This window comes from Hydra vulgaris, chromosome 06, assembly GCF_038396675.1.
Source record: "Hydra vulgaris chromosome 06, alternate assembly HydraT2T_AEP".
In the NCBI taxonomy this organism is placed as follows: domain Eukaryota; kingdom Metazoa; phylum Cnidaria; class Hydrozoa; order Anthoathecata; family Hydridae; genus Hydra; species Hydra vulgaris.
The window spans coordinates 49,636,079-49,651,410 of record NC_088925.1 but is presented as its reverse complement, the minus strand read 5'-3'; the positions used below and the strand labels follow the sequence as shown (position 1 = coordinate 49,651,410).

The window sequence follows — 15,332 nt, the reverse complement described above, 5'->3', positions numbered from 1 at the left end:
TATAAATGTCAGTAAAACTTTTTTAAAATTGAGTAAGATGGATGATGTTCAGACTGTTCCGAAGTACAAAATTTACATTGATGATAGTCTCTCATTTACTATTCGTATATTTTTATGGCTTCTACCAGATAATCATGAAATATACTTGCATTTAAAAAGATCAATGTTTAATACAACTATTTCTAACCTTATTTCAATTTTGTTATCATATATGGTATGCCCTGGTATTACAAATAAATCAGTTAGTTCTTATGGATATCTTATTCATGTTATACCTAAAAAGTTTGAATTATTTAATAGTTATTCTTTACCTTTAAATCAAACAGAACATATCCGATCTCTTTCATGCAAAGTTATTATTACTAAGGATGAAATTTGTAAGGCATGCCAATGTCTTCAGTCTCAAGAAAAAATCTCTTTTCAAAAAAATAGTGATAAATTACTTATTCCAGCTAAACTTAGAGCTCCAATTTCTAAAACTGCACCAGAACGTGTTAAATTAACCCTACAAAATTATCGTTTAGAAAATAAATTGCTAAAAGAGAACATAAAAGAAATGCAAAAGGAATTAAGTAAATCCTCTCATCTTGTAAGTGCTACACAAAGACTTGGTTTCAATCATATCAAAACTTATAGGACAATCACTCCATTTATGAAGTTATTTTGGGATAAGCAGCAAAAATACTTAAATACTTCAAAACATGGAATTCATTATCACCCAATGATTATTCGCTATTGTTTAGGTCTTGTTGCAAAGTCTCCTGCACCTTATGAGAAAATTCGTTTTAATGAAAAAACAGATTCTGGATTTGTAATTTTACCAAGTCAAAGGCGTTTAAGAGACTACAAAAACTATATCCCACAAAGAGGATTTAATCATAAAATTGTCAATGAATTAAGTTTAAAGGTAAAGGATTTTTCTGAGCAAGAACGGTTTATCACTCTTTTATTTGATGAAATGAAAATTCAGGAAAGTTTGGTTTGGGATAAGTATTCTGGTGATCTTATTGGATTTGTTGGTCTTGGTGACACAAATATTAACTATGCAACTCTTAACAAAGCTGATGAAATTGCAACACATATCCTTGTTTTTCTTGTGAGAGGTATTGTAAACCCTTTTAGATATAGTTTTGCAAACTTTGCTACTACAAACATCCCAGCTATTAAATTGTTCCCCTTATTTTGGAAGGCTGTCAGTATTTTAGAGCTTTCACGCAATCTTAAAGTAATTGCTACAACAAGTGATGGTGCCTCATGCAATCGTAAATTTTTTAGCATGCATTTTCATATGACAGAAGAACAAGATATTAATACAAATGTTAAATTTATCTATCGCATCAAAAATAAATTTGCTGATGATGATCGTTTTATATATTTTATAGCTGATCCTCCACATTTGATAAAGACATTGCCTTTTTCATTCTGCATCAGGTAAAGGAAGATATATGGGGAATACTGATAATCACATTTTGTGGAACCACATATCTGAATTGTTTTATGAAGATCTAAACTGTGGCCTTCACACTTGCCCAAATCTCTCCTTAGAACACATTAGGTTTAGCCCATTTTCCAAAATGAATGTAAGATTAGCAGCTCAAGTACTTAGTTCATCTGTTAGCACTGCTTTAAAGGCATTTGGTCCTGCTGAAGCCTCTAGAACTGCTGAATATTGTCAGATGTTAAATGATTTTTTTGATTTTGTAAATGTGAAAAATATTACAGATTGCACTAGGAATCAAAATTGATTTTCCAGTTTATTTGATGAATGATGAAAGGCTAATATGGTTGACTGAAGTCTTTTTAAAATACTTTGAAGATTGGAAATTGTCTATAGATCAAAGGCCTGGAAATTTCACTAAGGCTGATCGGGGGAATATGTTTTTATCTTGGCAAATGTACGAAGGGATCAATATTACTGTTCACACAGTTATTGATTTAATTAAATACCTTTTAAATATGGATGTCCAATATGTTTTAACTGAGCGGCTATGTCAAGATTCATTAGAAAATTATTTTGGCCAACAACGAGCCATTGGAAGAAGAAAGGATAACCCATCTTTACATGATATTGGGTATAATAACAATACGATAAGAAACCAATGCACTTTCAAACCAATTATAGGAACTAATAGTCTTGATAATAATCCTGAACCAAAGACCTTTACCAAAGAGAAATTACCACGCCGATATTGGAACAAAAAATAAATTCATCAAAAGAAGGAAATTAAAACCGGCTATTTTCATAGCCACAAACCTTATAAAAGCATTATTTGTATAAAATAATTGTGTGTGTGTGTGTGTGTGTGTATATATATACATATATATATATATATATATATATATATATATATATATATATATATATATATATATATATATATATATATATATATATATATATATATATATATATATATATATATATATAAGAAAGGTTCCCAAGTCTTGAATACTATTTTTTAGTATTCAAGACTTTGCATAATAATGATGCAGTAGATCCGATATCTACTGTGTTGCTGAACGAACTTCAGATTGAAAAAAATTGTACAGAGAAACTGTTTACATATACTGTTAACTTTATGTTTGGTTACTCAAAAAAAATATTTTTAAAAATTGTAAAATATATTAAAAAAAATTGTAACATTCCATCGTGATGAAATGAGCCATTTTACAAAAAACAAAAAAAGAAATTATTTAAAGTATTTTTTTAAATGTTAAATTGACTTATATTTAAAAAACTTTAGGTGTTTATAACTTTATTACATGTTCATTTCAAATCATTTAATGAAAACATTTTATTACTTTTATGATAGCAATTATAAAAAAGATATTTCATCCAAAACAATTTTCCTCTATTTTCCTAAGCTGGTTTTGAATTAGTTTTTTTTGAGAAATTTCGCATAACTGAAAAAAAAAAAAAAATTACCATTAAAAAAAAATGTTTTTATCCATGTTTAACGTTTAGTACTATTCGTTAAAAGAATATTACTATTTGTTTAAAGAATAGTAATGTTCGTTAATATTCGTTAATATTCGTTAATATTCAGCTGGTAATGTCTATCACAACTCTTTATTTTTTTTCTTTTAAAAGACTTTCAAACCATTGCGCTGCAAGACCAAATATTTCATAAGCTGTTTGTTAGATTTAACATCAATCTTTTACGAAACTGTATCAATTGCCCTAGCAAAAATTAAAATAATAACATCAAAATCCAGTAAAAAATATAAAATCCAGTAAAAACCTTATAACCTGATATAATAAAATGCCAAACTGTTTATCATGTCATTCTAAAGCAGCAGAAAAAGTATGCGCAGTATACTACAGAAAATCAGTAACCTTTCTTAATTCTCTTTTAGTTCACTTTTATAAAGATTTTTTTATCTTCTGAATACAACTTTAATGATCCAATCTTTGAATCTGGAGTTTGCTCAACATGTAAAGCGGTTCTTTATCAGCATGCTCACCCTTATACTGTCCCACTAACTAGGTGATTTCAAATTCATAAATAGCTCCAACAGGTGTGGCCTTGAAGACTGTGACTAGTATAGCTTGTGTTTATATGTTCAGTTATTAAATGAAACGGATCCAGCATAAAACCATATGTAGGAAGACAAATTTAAGAGGACACAAATGTAAAACCCAAAAGAAAGTATACTAACTTTAAGAATCGCTGGAATGAAGAACCTTAATGAAAAATTTGCCTTACAAAATAAGATCACCTTAGCAATACGTGGAACACTATTGATTATTTCTAAAGGTATAGTCTTTAAATTAAAGTTAAATGTATCTTAAAGCTGAATCCTAATTTTTAAAACTTTGTAACTTTAACTATAAAATAACTTGAATGTATACAGTATAATGTTAATCCTGTATGGACACATAATGATATAAAAAAACTTGAAAATTCACAGACAATTCACAGAAAGAGATATTAGCAACATTGCTAAAGGCATAGGAGTAAATCATAGTTAAAAATTTGTTGAAAAAAGTTGAACCAAAATATTTACATGAGTCAAATTAATGCTTACAAGAACTCTTTGAAAAAGTTAATCTTGAAGTTTTTGATTCCAAAGAAAAATCTTTTCGGTATTTTTCACTATGCTATAATATAATTTTGTGAAATTTATTTAATTATAGTTTACTATAAATTAAACATTGTTTTAATTTGTTTCGTTCCTTAACATTTTATTAAACCTTAAATTCTTGATGGATTTAGTTAGCGGTAGACGTAACATATAAACAGCAATATTCATTTAGAGTCTCTATTTTTGTAAAAAATATTACAGCATTTTTATAAAAAAACCATTCAGAAAAAAGGAAGATTTAACCTCACGATGCTATGGTAACCTCACGATGGTAGTTTTTACATAATGTTTTTGTAATTCATTTGCTGGTTGTGAAGATGGCAGTTTTAAAGTGGGTTTTAAACATTCCAAACTACTAAAAAATTTGAATCAAGTTTATAGCTTCACTGTTATTTGAAAAAAATGAATTCCACTTCCAAATAATAGTAAAAACTATAAGATTGGAAGATTTAATGAGAGATTTAATGGAGAGTTGTTTGACTTAACGTATTTAAAACCTTAATTTGTTGATTGTTTTAACAACTTAAATTATGAAATCTAATCTACGATTTCCCAAATTCGGAAAACGATTACATTTTACAGAAATTTCTCTGTTCGTTATTTACTGAATTTTCTTTGTTTTGTAAAATTTACTGAAACTTCTTCAGATATTAAATAAGACCAATCCATTTTGTCTATTTTTGTGCAAGTAAGTATTGAATACTTAGTCCAAGAATAATCCCATAGATATTATTGATTGTAGAAACAATTTCAACAACATCTGTATGATTTAGTGTAATATCTTTTTTATCATCTTTTTCATTTAGTGTAATATTATTTGTTAGGTTTATGAAACTTTTTGGCACCCGATAATTATGCAACAAATGTTTTGTTTGATACATATGATCTATAATACAGAAATGGTCTTCAAAAGTATTTGGCAGCATACAAAATATTTTTAATCTAACACCGTAAAATTGCCTAAGTTCGGTCACCTTGTAACTTCGGTTATTTAAGAAAAAATATAAAAAAAGCATGCAAAACTCAGGTTTTACAAACTTTTTTTCTCAAATAATATTTGTAATTAGTTCGTAAATATGAATCTTTAAAAAAAATAATGTTTATATGCAACCTGATGAAATAATTCTTTAGCAAAATAACAATTCGAAAAAATTCATATTATTAAAATCTAAAATAAGCAAATTATTAAATTAAATGATGATATTTAATCTTAGTATTATTAAGAATCACTAAATTAATTATATTTACAAAAATAAATTAATAATTTTTGAAAATTAGCTACTTTTTATATGAGTACTAGCGAAATTTTGAAATACTAACTTTTTGTTCATTTAACAATATTCTCTGGTAAAAATGTCGTTGGTACATAATATATGAAGAACGCGGAAACTCGAAGAGGATCGTAAGATCCTGTCACCGAGAACCGTTTAACAATACAAAAATTATAAACCAATTATTTCAAAAAAAATATAAAATGAAAAGTAAATACCGTTTAAGAAAACCTTCATACAAATAAAATAAGGTACCTCAATTATAAAATACCGTTTAACAAACAATAAAAAATAAAATCAAATATTTTAATTAGTAAATACCGTGTTAAAAAAAAGTGTTGCTAATGTAAAAATTACACTTAATTTTGATATTTTTATAATTGATACACACAATGCTATTTTATTTGAATAAAAAATGTGTTCATAATTTCAAAACAGTTCTTTTCTCTAAAAATATCAAGCTTGTGACTTTTTTTTTTTGGAGATAAAATTACAACTCAACGACAATTATGAATGCGTTGCGAATCCTGTGACAATTGGTTGTTAGGATCTTGCTGTTCTACTATGGTCAACGAAACGTGCAGGAATTGCCAACAAACAAACAAAGCTCATTTAAAGCAAAGTAGTGTTTTTTTGTTAATTGAAAAAACCTTTTTAAATTAATTGAAAAATTTATTTTAATTTTATTAACCAGCGGCTTAGCAAATATGATAATGGCCAAAGTAATAAAATAGTTGACTAATTACAATAAAAATTAAAAAAAATTACTACTTATATTTAAAAAGGCCTTTTTTTATGTGCTCGTTCTTGTTTTCTTTGGTGCCCAAAAGACTTTTTTTAAACCCCCGAGCGACGCACTCCTTAGTTAATGGTATTACCTGAATATATATCATAACTTTCAATAAAACAACATTTATAAATCAGTTTTCATTAATTGTGACGTTAAGTCTGTGATACGTTATTAGTATTTATATAGCGGCCGAACTTATCAGATGGTATTGTTTTCATTTTAAATTAAATATTGAGTACTATTTTTATTTTTCATTTTTACAATATCAGTTATTAATATAATTTTCTGTAAGTTTCAGGAAAAAAATTGAAAATTATTTATTTATGAAATTATTTATTTTATTAAAAATAAAAGTAAGCGGTTCGGAGCTGGCTCTAGCCATACAGTGGTGGCCAAATTATTAGATTAGATGCAATTTTTGACGCGTTTGTGAAATTTATTTATAAATAATGCAACATTTTTACTTCAAAACAATACAAAAAATTAAAAAAAATTAAGAAAAGCAATATTTTATTGTAATAAAACACAAAACTAGCCCGTTTAAGTATAAAAACAATGAAATAAAATGCAAAATATAGACTCAATATTCAATGCAGAGATTAATGAGATTAATCTTTGCATTGAATATCGAGTAATAAGACTAAGTAAAAATTACAATAAAAATGCAAAAAATAACAATAGAAAATGGAATAAATTACAATGACAATGAAAGTTCGGATAGTTAAAACATATCAGTTAATATTTTGTATAGCTTCCCTTATCTTTAAACAGTGCGTGGGATGCTTTCAAAGGTCCACCTTTGAAGGCATCCCACGAATAAGTTTCGGGCAAAGCTGACGGATTTTGTCGTCATAATGCAGACGTTGATCAAAGCCTCGGTCAGTTCACTCTTATTTTTTGGTTTTATCCCTCGAACTCTTTTTTTGACAATCTCCCACAGGTTCTCAATAGGGTTTATGTCAGGTGAATTACCTGGCCACTGTAGAAACTTAATGTGGTTGTCAGCTAAGTATTTCTTGATTGTCTTTGCAGTGTGACAAGATGCTCCATTTTACATAAAAGTGAATGGTCTCCGTCGACACGATTCATCAAGTTGAGAAAGCAGTCATGTTTTAAGCACCTTCTTGTATTGATTCATGGTGTAACTACAATATAAAGTTGTCCAGACCATGACATGTTGGGTGCTTTACTGTCTCTGCAACACAGTCAGGATGAAATTCTTCACTGGGTCTCCTGCGTACATAGACTGCTTTCTCACTCATGTTGTAAAAGGACGATTCATCACTGAAACACACCCAACTCCAATAATTTTCAGTGAAATTCTTTTGGTTTGAAAAGCTCCTGGGGTTCATAACAGTCACCGCGAAAATCGTCCCATATTACAACATCTTCCTGGGAACACATATCCCATCAGAGTCCTTTAGTTGTTTGCCCGCGACAAACAAATCACGAGTTATTTTAATTAGTTAATTTTTAATTAATCACTTGGCTTTTTAATTAAAAATAAAACACATCATCTTTAAACTTTTAGGCATAAATATAATGTCATTTAAATGATTTCTAATGAATGTATTTTAGAATTTATAGGTTAAAATGAAATACATTGATATATATACCTACATGCTAGAAAATAAATTAAAAATCTCTGACCATGGTCTTTTAAAGGATGTTATCAATGGTATGAATCTGGTAAACCCTAACCCTAAGCTGGAAACATTGCTAATTCATATAAGAAAGAGATGGCAGGGCTTAAAAGGTAACCGTATTCGTATATTTATTTAAAATCTCAATGCAGAGCTTGGTCCACCACACTGCACAAAGACTATGTCAAGTACAGAATGAAGTTATTGAAACAGCTGCTGGTGATACAACCATATTTGCTACTTTAAGACACAAGGCAGGATTTGATGGCTCAACAGGACAAAGTGTCTATAAACAAACAGTTTCTAAAGATGGTATCCGTAATATACAAATAGAAGAGTCATTATTTTTAACTTGCATAGTGCCACTTGACTTGAGCTCATTTGCTGGTGGAAAAAAGACAACTTTGTGGCGAAACCTAATACCATCATCAACTCTGTATTGTCGCCCTTTGCGTTTTCAGTTTGAAAAAGAGTCTAAAGATATTATAATTTCTGAAGAAGCTCAACTAAAAGAAGAAATAAGGAATTTAAATTGTACAAAAATTATATTAAACAATGGAAAAGTACTTCAAGTAATGCATGTGATTGAAATAACAATGATTGATGGAAAAGTACACACAGCTTTATCTGAGACCACTAACTCAAGTCAGTGTTGCTCTATCTGTGGATGCTCATCAAAAGAGATGAACAACATTGATACCAGCATAGTAAGAAATTACCAGGCAAAAGGCTTGCAGTATGGTTTATCTACACCGCATTGCTGGATTCGATGTTTTGAATGTTTTCTGCATATTGGTTACAAGTTGCCTATCAAAAAGTGGCAAGCAAGAACAGCAGAAGACAAAGAACAAGTTGCTGAAACAAAGTCTCACATCCAACAAGCTTTTCTTCAACAGATGGGCCTTGTTGTTGATCAACCAAAGTCTGGAGGATCTGGTACATCTAATGATGGCAACACTTCTCGACTAGCATTTACTGATGCCATTTCTTTTGCAAATATAACAGTTGTCAATAAGGAACTAATTTTAAAATTGCACATTATTTTGTCAAGCATATCAAGTGGCTATGAAATAAATACTGAAAAGTTTACCATGATGTGTACAGAAACTGCAAAGTTGTTTGTGAAACTGAACCCATGGTACTACATGCCACAAAGCCTCCACAAACTGCTGATCCACGGCCCAGCCATCATTAATAGAATCTCACTGCCAATTGGAATGATGAGTGAAGAAGCACAGGAGGCAACAAAAATATTTTTTAAACGATTTCGTGAACGTCATGCTCGAAAAGCTTCAAGATGTATGGAAAATGAGGACATTTTGAAAAGATTTCTATGCTCATCTGATCCTGTCATAGCATCTTTGAGGAAAACCTGCACTTCAAAAAAGAAAGACTTTCCTGTTGAGGTTTTGGAGTTATTATTATCAGGAGATAACATTGTAAATTTGTAAATACTTCATTTAAATTCATGCAGACAAAGATGGTTGCCTTAAAGTTGTAAATTGTGTTTGAATGAGTTGATAAGACATGAAAGTATTTTTTTCATAAGATTGTGTACCTATTAAAAACAGTAAAATGTAATTTTTTAATGTTTATTCTGTGGATTGTGTTTGAATTGAGTTGATAAGATGTAAAAAAATGCATTTTTTAATTTTTTTTTGCTGTATTTATAATTATTAAGAAAAAAAAAAATTAATAAAATCATTTTTTTAGTCACAAATATGTTTAGAAGCTCTAAGTATGTTATTTATATCAAATTTAATAATATTTAATAAAAAAATAATTTTGGCACAAAAATGGGCATTCTGACCCACTGTGCGTATAGAAATAAAAGAAATTGAAGAAATAGAAAATTTAATAATCAAAATAATAATAATTATCGGAACTATATTTCTAATAAATATAGACACAGAGCAAGACGTAAGAGAAGTAAGTTATGGGACAATGCCAAGCGTTTCTTGATGATTGCCGGAGTAAACTTTGTTTTTCTGCGCGGCCGTCGAGCTCAAAAACTAAAATAAAAACCAATAAATAATTTTTTATTTTTACAAAGTGGACTATGTAAAGCAGTTGTTTTTTTAATTTTTTTTTTTTGTTGCGGTTTAACAATTTGATAGTCAGTAATTCATAATTTGCAATTTGGATGTTAAGAAGTTTTATTTTTTGAAATGTATTTAGCCATGAGTAAATTGCCTAACTTTTACTTCTGCTTCTTAAACAAGCTCTTTAGCTTCTCAGGCTCTCTTTGATGTCTCTTGCGAGAAATCTTTATTTATGTAAGTATTGACACCCTTTAGTTTTCTTGATTCTTTTAAAATTTTTGGTTTATCTTTATATCTTAACAATTTAATACTGTGGTGTGTAATCTTAACACTTTCAATACTGTGAAACCCTATACAATATGCCCTTTGAATTACTACTTCCATGACTTCTAACTTTTAGCTATATAATAACTGAACCTTTTCTTCAGTTTAATTCCAAAATTCATTTCGATTTTCTGCAATTTCATCAATCGTGAAGCAGTTACAAAGCAGTAAGCGAAGCAGCTTGGTTGCAAGTAATAGATATGAAGGATGGCTCCATGATTAGTAATAGAGAATAAGCAAGGTTAAGTTGTCCTGAACTTAAAAGCAAATTTAACAAAAACGGTGAAAATGTCTCTTTTTTGTTAGAAAAGTTTTACTTAGGAAAAATACTCTAAGTTTTACTTAGAAAACCCATACTGACAGCCAGAGATTGGCTTACATGATTAAAGTGATGTAAGTAGATTATATGGTGGTCTTTTGGAGCGAAAGCAACTTATATTCAGTGATGAAGGTAATTCTGAAGTGTTGAATATAGAAAATTATGGAAAAATGAGATGATTGATATTTAAAGCTTTAACTTTGCCGAAATAGGTTGTGTAATATTTAACATACTTAATAAAGCAGAACACTAATAGGGAGACGCAGGAGAACTGCATTATTCCGTTAGTAGACATGCTGATTGATTAAAACAATTGGTGGCAGTTTCAACAAGATATGGCGTCTGCCCATACAGCTCGTACATTAAATGCATGGATTGAAAAAAGTAGATTTATTTTCCTGGACAGCTTGATCACCAGATTTAAATTCAATTTCGGAAAGATTTCTGTTTTTCATTTTTAAATTACTGAAAAATAATTTTCCTCTAATATATTAGATTTTTATTTTTTATTCTTTTTTAATAGTTATGCTACAGCTATTCTGTCATAATATAATGATAGGTCTTTGTAAGTTTTAATGCTTAGTTTTAATGTGAAGATCAATACTATCATCACTTAAGTATTCACTGTCATATTCATCATCATTATCATTGAGTAATAAGGAGCTATGACTTTATCACCAATCTTTTTATTTTGTAAACATAAATGTTTTTTTCTTTTAGAATTAAGTTTAGCAATAAATAATAAATTTGATGCTCTTGTATTGGTTAAACGATTTAAATTTTTTTTTAGATTTTTGCAATAAAACTCTTTGTTTGCACGTTCAGCAGATGCAATGTTGCAAGACAATTAATGCCACTCTCTTAAATAATGTTGTTGGTGCTTATGCTCTCCACCATATAACTGGATTACACTCCACACTCAGCTTCCGAATGTAGCTGCGGCTATCCTGGCTAAATATTCTACGAGCTTTAAAGTTCATTTATAAGTTAAAATAAAAAATAAGCTTATATTCATCCAATATAACATCAGCAGCTAGTGTTTCATTTTCAGCTATTCTGAATATATGCTTCTCCGCTAAAATCATTTCTGAATGATTCAAATCTTGACCAAGAATCTTGGATCAAGCAAGTTAGCTGCAAAATGTATAGATTTTATGACAAAGTCTTCACGTTTTTTAACACAAGTAGTGATATTCTATTTTTCTTGTAAAGACAGTAGTGTTGAGTTTTGCAGCACATCAGATATTTCAGCTGTGACATATGAGTAGACTTGTGATAAAATAGAAACTGATGCTGTATCAACCTCTGATTCAAGAATAGCCTCTGATACAGGTTTCCGAAGTTTATAAGCCAAGTTTGTCTTTTTCCAAAAAATTTATTTAACACTAATTCTTTAAGGTTAATTCCTTCTTTTTTTTGCGTTTTTCAATATATTCTTTTGCTTTCTCATCAGTTACTGCCAATCGCAATGAGTAACAAAGACGCAGATGACATTGTAACATTGAAAACTGAGATGGCATCTAATTACAACAGGAAGAATTAGCGTCAAATTTTTTTCAGAGAATGTAGGCTGCAACGCTCAAGGATACTCTTTAGAACATGCTTGTTTTTGAAAAACTTGACTATTTGTTTATTTTGCTTAAGTGTTTCAGAAATTATGTTGTTCTACTTTACTTGGACACAAGCTAACAAATTTAGACCGTGAGAAAAAAAGCCATATGTTGACATCCAATCATATTTAGCAATTGCAATTGCCGTGTTAGGATATGCATCAGTCAATGAGTATTTATGAATGAGCTGCAAAATGTCCATCGGGCTAGATTTTTCAAAGTTTTCCATCATGGCAGCAGCTTGATATTTAAAGCTTGCCATTTCTGACTGGAAATCTGAAGAATCTAAATCTGCCTTGTAAATTTTAGACAAATTTTTGGCTTTAGTCTTAAGTTCAACCACTGAACTTTTGGAGAGAGAATGTCCACTGAGGAAGTCAAAATTTGAGGATACTGCAGACATAGCTTCAAACCGCCACTCAATTTGTGTGAGAATGCTGTCAAACACAAGGTTGCACTGGGATCCGAAATCTGTTTCTGGTGACAAACGGGAAAAGTCATCTTCAGCTTCATAAAGTGCCATCTGCTTCACTTTGCGCTTTCTCTTCATAGGAAAGTCTCCTTCAATTCCAATTTGGATAGCTGTTTCTGCAGCAGCTTTGCTAATGTTGTCCACCCCAACATCTCTCAGATTCTGAATGGAAGCCTTCAGTCCTTTCATTTTTTTTTGCTGCAATGTCAATTGAAATGCTTTTAGACTGAAGCAGTTTGTTTTCCCGGTCAATTAAAGAAAGAATTTGACACCAAAAATCCAACAAACACAGAAAACTGAAATCAAATTGAATGATGAGCTCTTTTGCACAGCAAACTGAGACAGCACTTGTCTTGGGAGTGTGAATTATGGATTCCAAAACTTGAAGAACTTCTTTTATTTGTCTGTGTAGTGGGATGATTGCTTCTTTTTTGGCAGACCATCTTGTATCACTATTTCCCTTTAGTGAGATGGTCAATATTTTCATCAGTTTTTCCCATCTTAAAGTAGAACTTGAGAAAAAGTTAAAGATGGCTTGAACTTTTCCAAAGAATGTAATCATGAGTGGAGAAACTTCAGCAGCATGGACACCAACAAGGTTTAAAGTGTGAGCTGCACATGGAACAAATCTTGCAAACTCATTTAGAGAATGGATGTGAGCTTAAACGGCATTATCTTTTCCAGACATGTTGGCTCCATTGTCGTAACCTTGGCCCCGACAATCAGAAATGCTCAGGCCATCCTTCTCCAGTTTTTAGGTGATTTCAGCTGCAAGGCCCTTCCCAGTTTTTTCGTGAGATTCAATGAAGTCCACAAAGCTTTCCTCAATTGTACAGGTTTCCTCAGTGATGTGGACATACCTGATTATTCGGGTCATCTGCTCTTTGTGGGAGGCATTTGGAGTGCAGTCAAACAAAACAGAGTAGTATTTAGCTTCTCTGACATTTGACAAAATTTCATTCCTGACTTTCTGCCCAAGTAATTCAATCAGCTCATTTTGAATTTGAGGAGAAAAGTAGGATGTTGTGGTTTTCTTTGCCTTAACGGATGCAACGTGTTCAGCCACTAAAGGATAATAATGGCTTATCAGATCAACTAAGTTCAGAAAGATGCCACTGTTTTGCTCTCCAATTACTTCTGTTGAACCCCGAAGGGCAAGTTTGTTCTTGGCACAGAACAAAATTGCATCAACAATCACTTTCAAGATATCTCTCCACTTTTTCATCTCTCCGTTGATAACTCTCTGCAGATCAGAATCCAAGGTCTTTCCTTCCTTGAGATTTTTTTCCAGATTTTTCCAATCAGAATAGCATCTTTGGTGTTCATTGCTGTTTTCGTGTTCTGGAATTCTTGGGTTTAGTTTTTTCCAGTCACAAAATCCTTTTGAAATTTCTGAAAAATTGTTGGTTTTTGTTGTTGAAAATAGCAGACAGCAAAAGCAAAACAAAGAATCTTTTTTGTTGCTGTAAAGCAGCCAGTAGCCAACAAATTTTTTACCATTGGGATGAATTTTTTCATACCATTTTGAGCTGAAGTGTTGCATTCTGTTGTCAAAGTCACAAAGTGTGTATGGGAAAAATTCTCTTCTTTCTTGCTCCGGCCCATGCTGAATCAAAAAGCACCTTGTTTTATCTGTCATTTTAGGCCATGTAGCTGGATCACTGTGTTGAAAGTTTTCTCCTGAGGTTGCTGAAATTTCTGAGATTTCAGGAGGAAATTCACTGTTGCCCATTTCAATTGGTTTGGAAAGCTGAGAATTTCTATCTTCTTGTGCTTCTGAATCATTTGGTCCAAAATCGTCTTGACTTTGGCCAATGAAAATCTCCTCTTCAATTAATTCCAATGGATGATATGAATTTAAGTCAGTAATTAAAGATGTAGCAGCAACTTCAGCTGTTGAATCATTATCAACTTCATTGCAAATATCCTCTGAAATAATTTGTTTTTCCATAGAAGAGTTTGTTACCAACCACTTCTTGAAACAATTTCTTAGTTTTGCGTCACTTTCAAGACGGTCTCTTCTTTTCTTCTTAAATTCAGCACCAGATAATTTTTTTGCACGATTCATTGTAAAAAATAATGTTCAGAAAATACAACTTTTTATTTTTTAATTGCGCTCTTCTATTATTTATTTTTTCTTTTTTCTTTTCTTCTCCCTTTCATTTCATTTGTTTCTTTATTTAAGCCGGTTAAATTAGGCGTTCTTTTTTTTAAATTCGAAGTTCTTTTTGTCTTTAATTTTTTCTTTTTAGAATAATTTTTAATGTGTGCGTTAAATTAATTTATATGATCCTTAATGAATCATTTGTTTATATTATAAATAATTATTGGTTTTTAATTGTCGTTCTTAAATTCAGCACCAGATAATTTTTTTGCACGATTCATTGTAAAAAATAATGTTCAGAAAATACAACTTTTTAGTGTTTAAGGGCGCTCTTCTGTTTGGTAAATGAGCTTTTATTTTAAAGTTCGTCAGGAGGCGCAATTTTAATTAATTTTCTTATCAACATAAAAGTGACGCCACGCAAATTAGTTTCATAATGTGAAAATAAATTAATTAATTTGGGGAATTTTGCGCCCTCCCAATTTTGGCGCCTCAGGCTGCGGCCCGGCTGGCCCCGCCCTTGGTACGGCCCTGGCACCAGCGGTTACTCGACAAAAACTGAATGAAAATAATTCTTAATAGTGGCGGACAAAACTTTGTAGTCTCTACTGAAGCTGCCATTGCTTGTTTCAAGGGAACTTATAAGGCTATTTATTTTGAGATTTTTGAGA

General features: G+C 30.6%; 1 protein-coding gene across 1 annotated transcript; it reads right to left on the bottom strand.

Annotated features, from left to right (window-relative positions):
• Window positions 1-13,311: 13,311 nt before the first annotated feature.
• Window positions 13,312-14,625, bottom strand: LOC136081470 (zinc finger MYM-type protein 5-like). The gene has a single exon (XM_065798784.1). The coding sequence runs from the start codon at window positions 14,623-14,625 to the stop codon at window positions 13,312-13,314; it is 1,314 nt and encodes a 437-aa protein (XP_065654856.1).
• Between the last annotated feature and the right edge of the window lie 707 nt (window positions 14,626-15,332).

Coding starts and splice junctions, on each gene's coding strand:
- LOC136081470 (XM_065798784.1), bottom strand. CDS start 14,625: ATGAATCGTGCAAAAAAATTATCTGGTGCTGAATTTAAGAAGAAAAGA.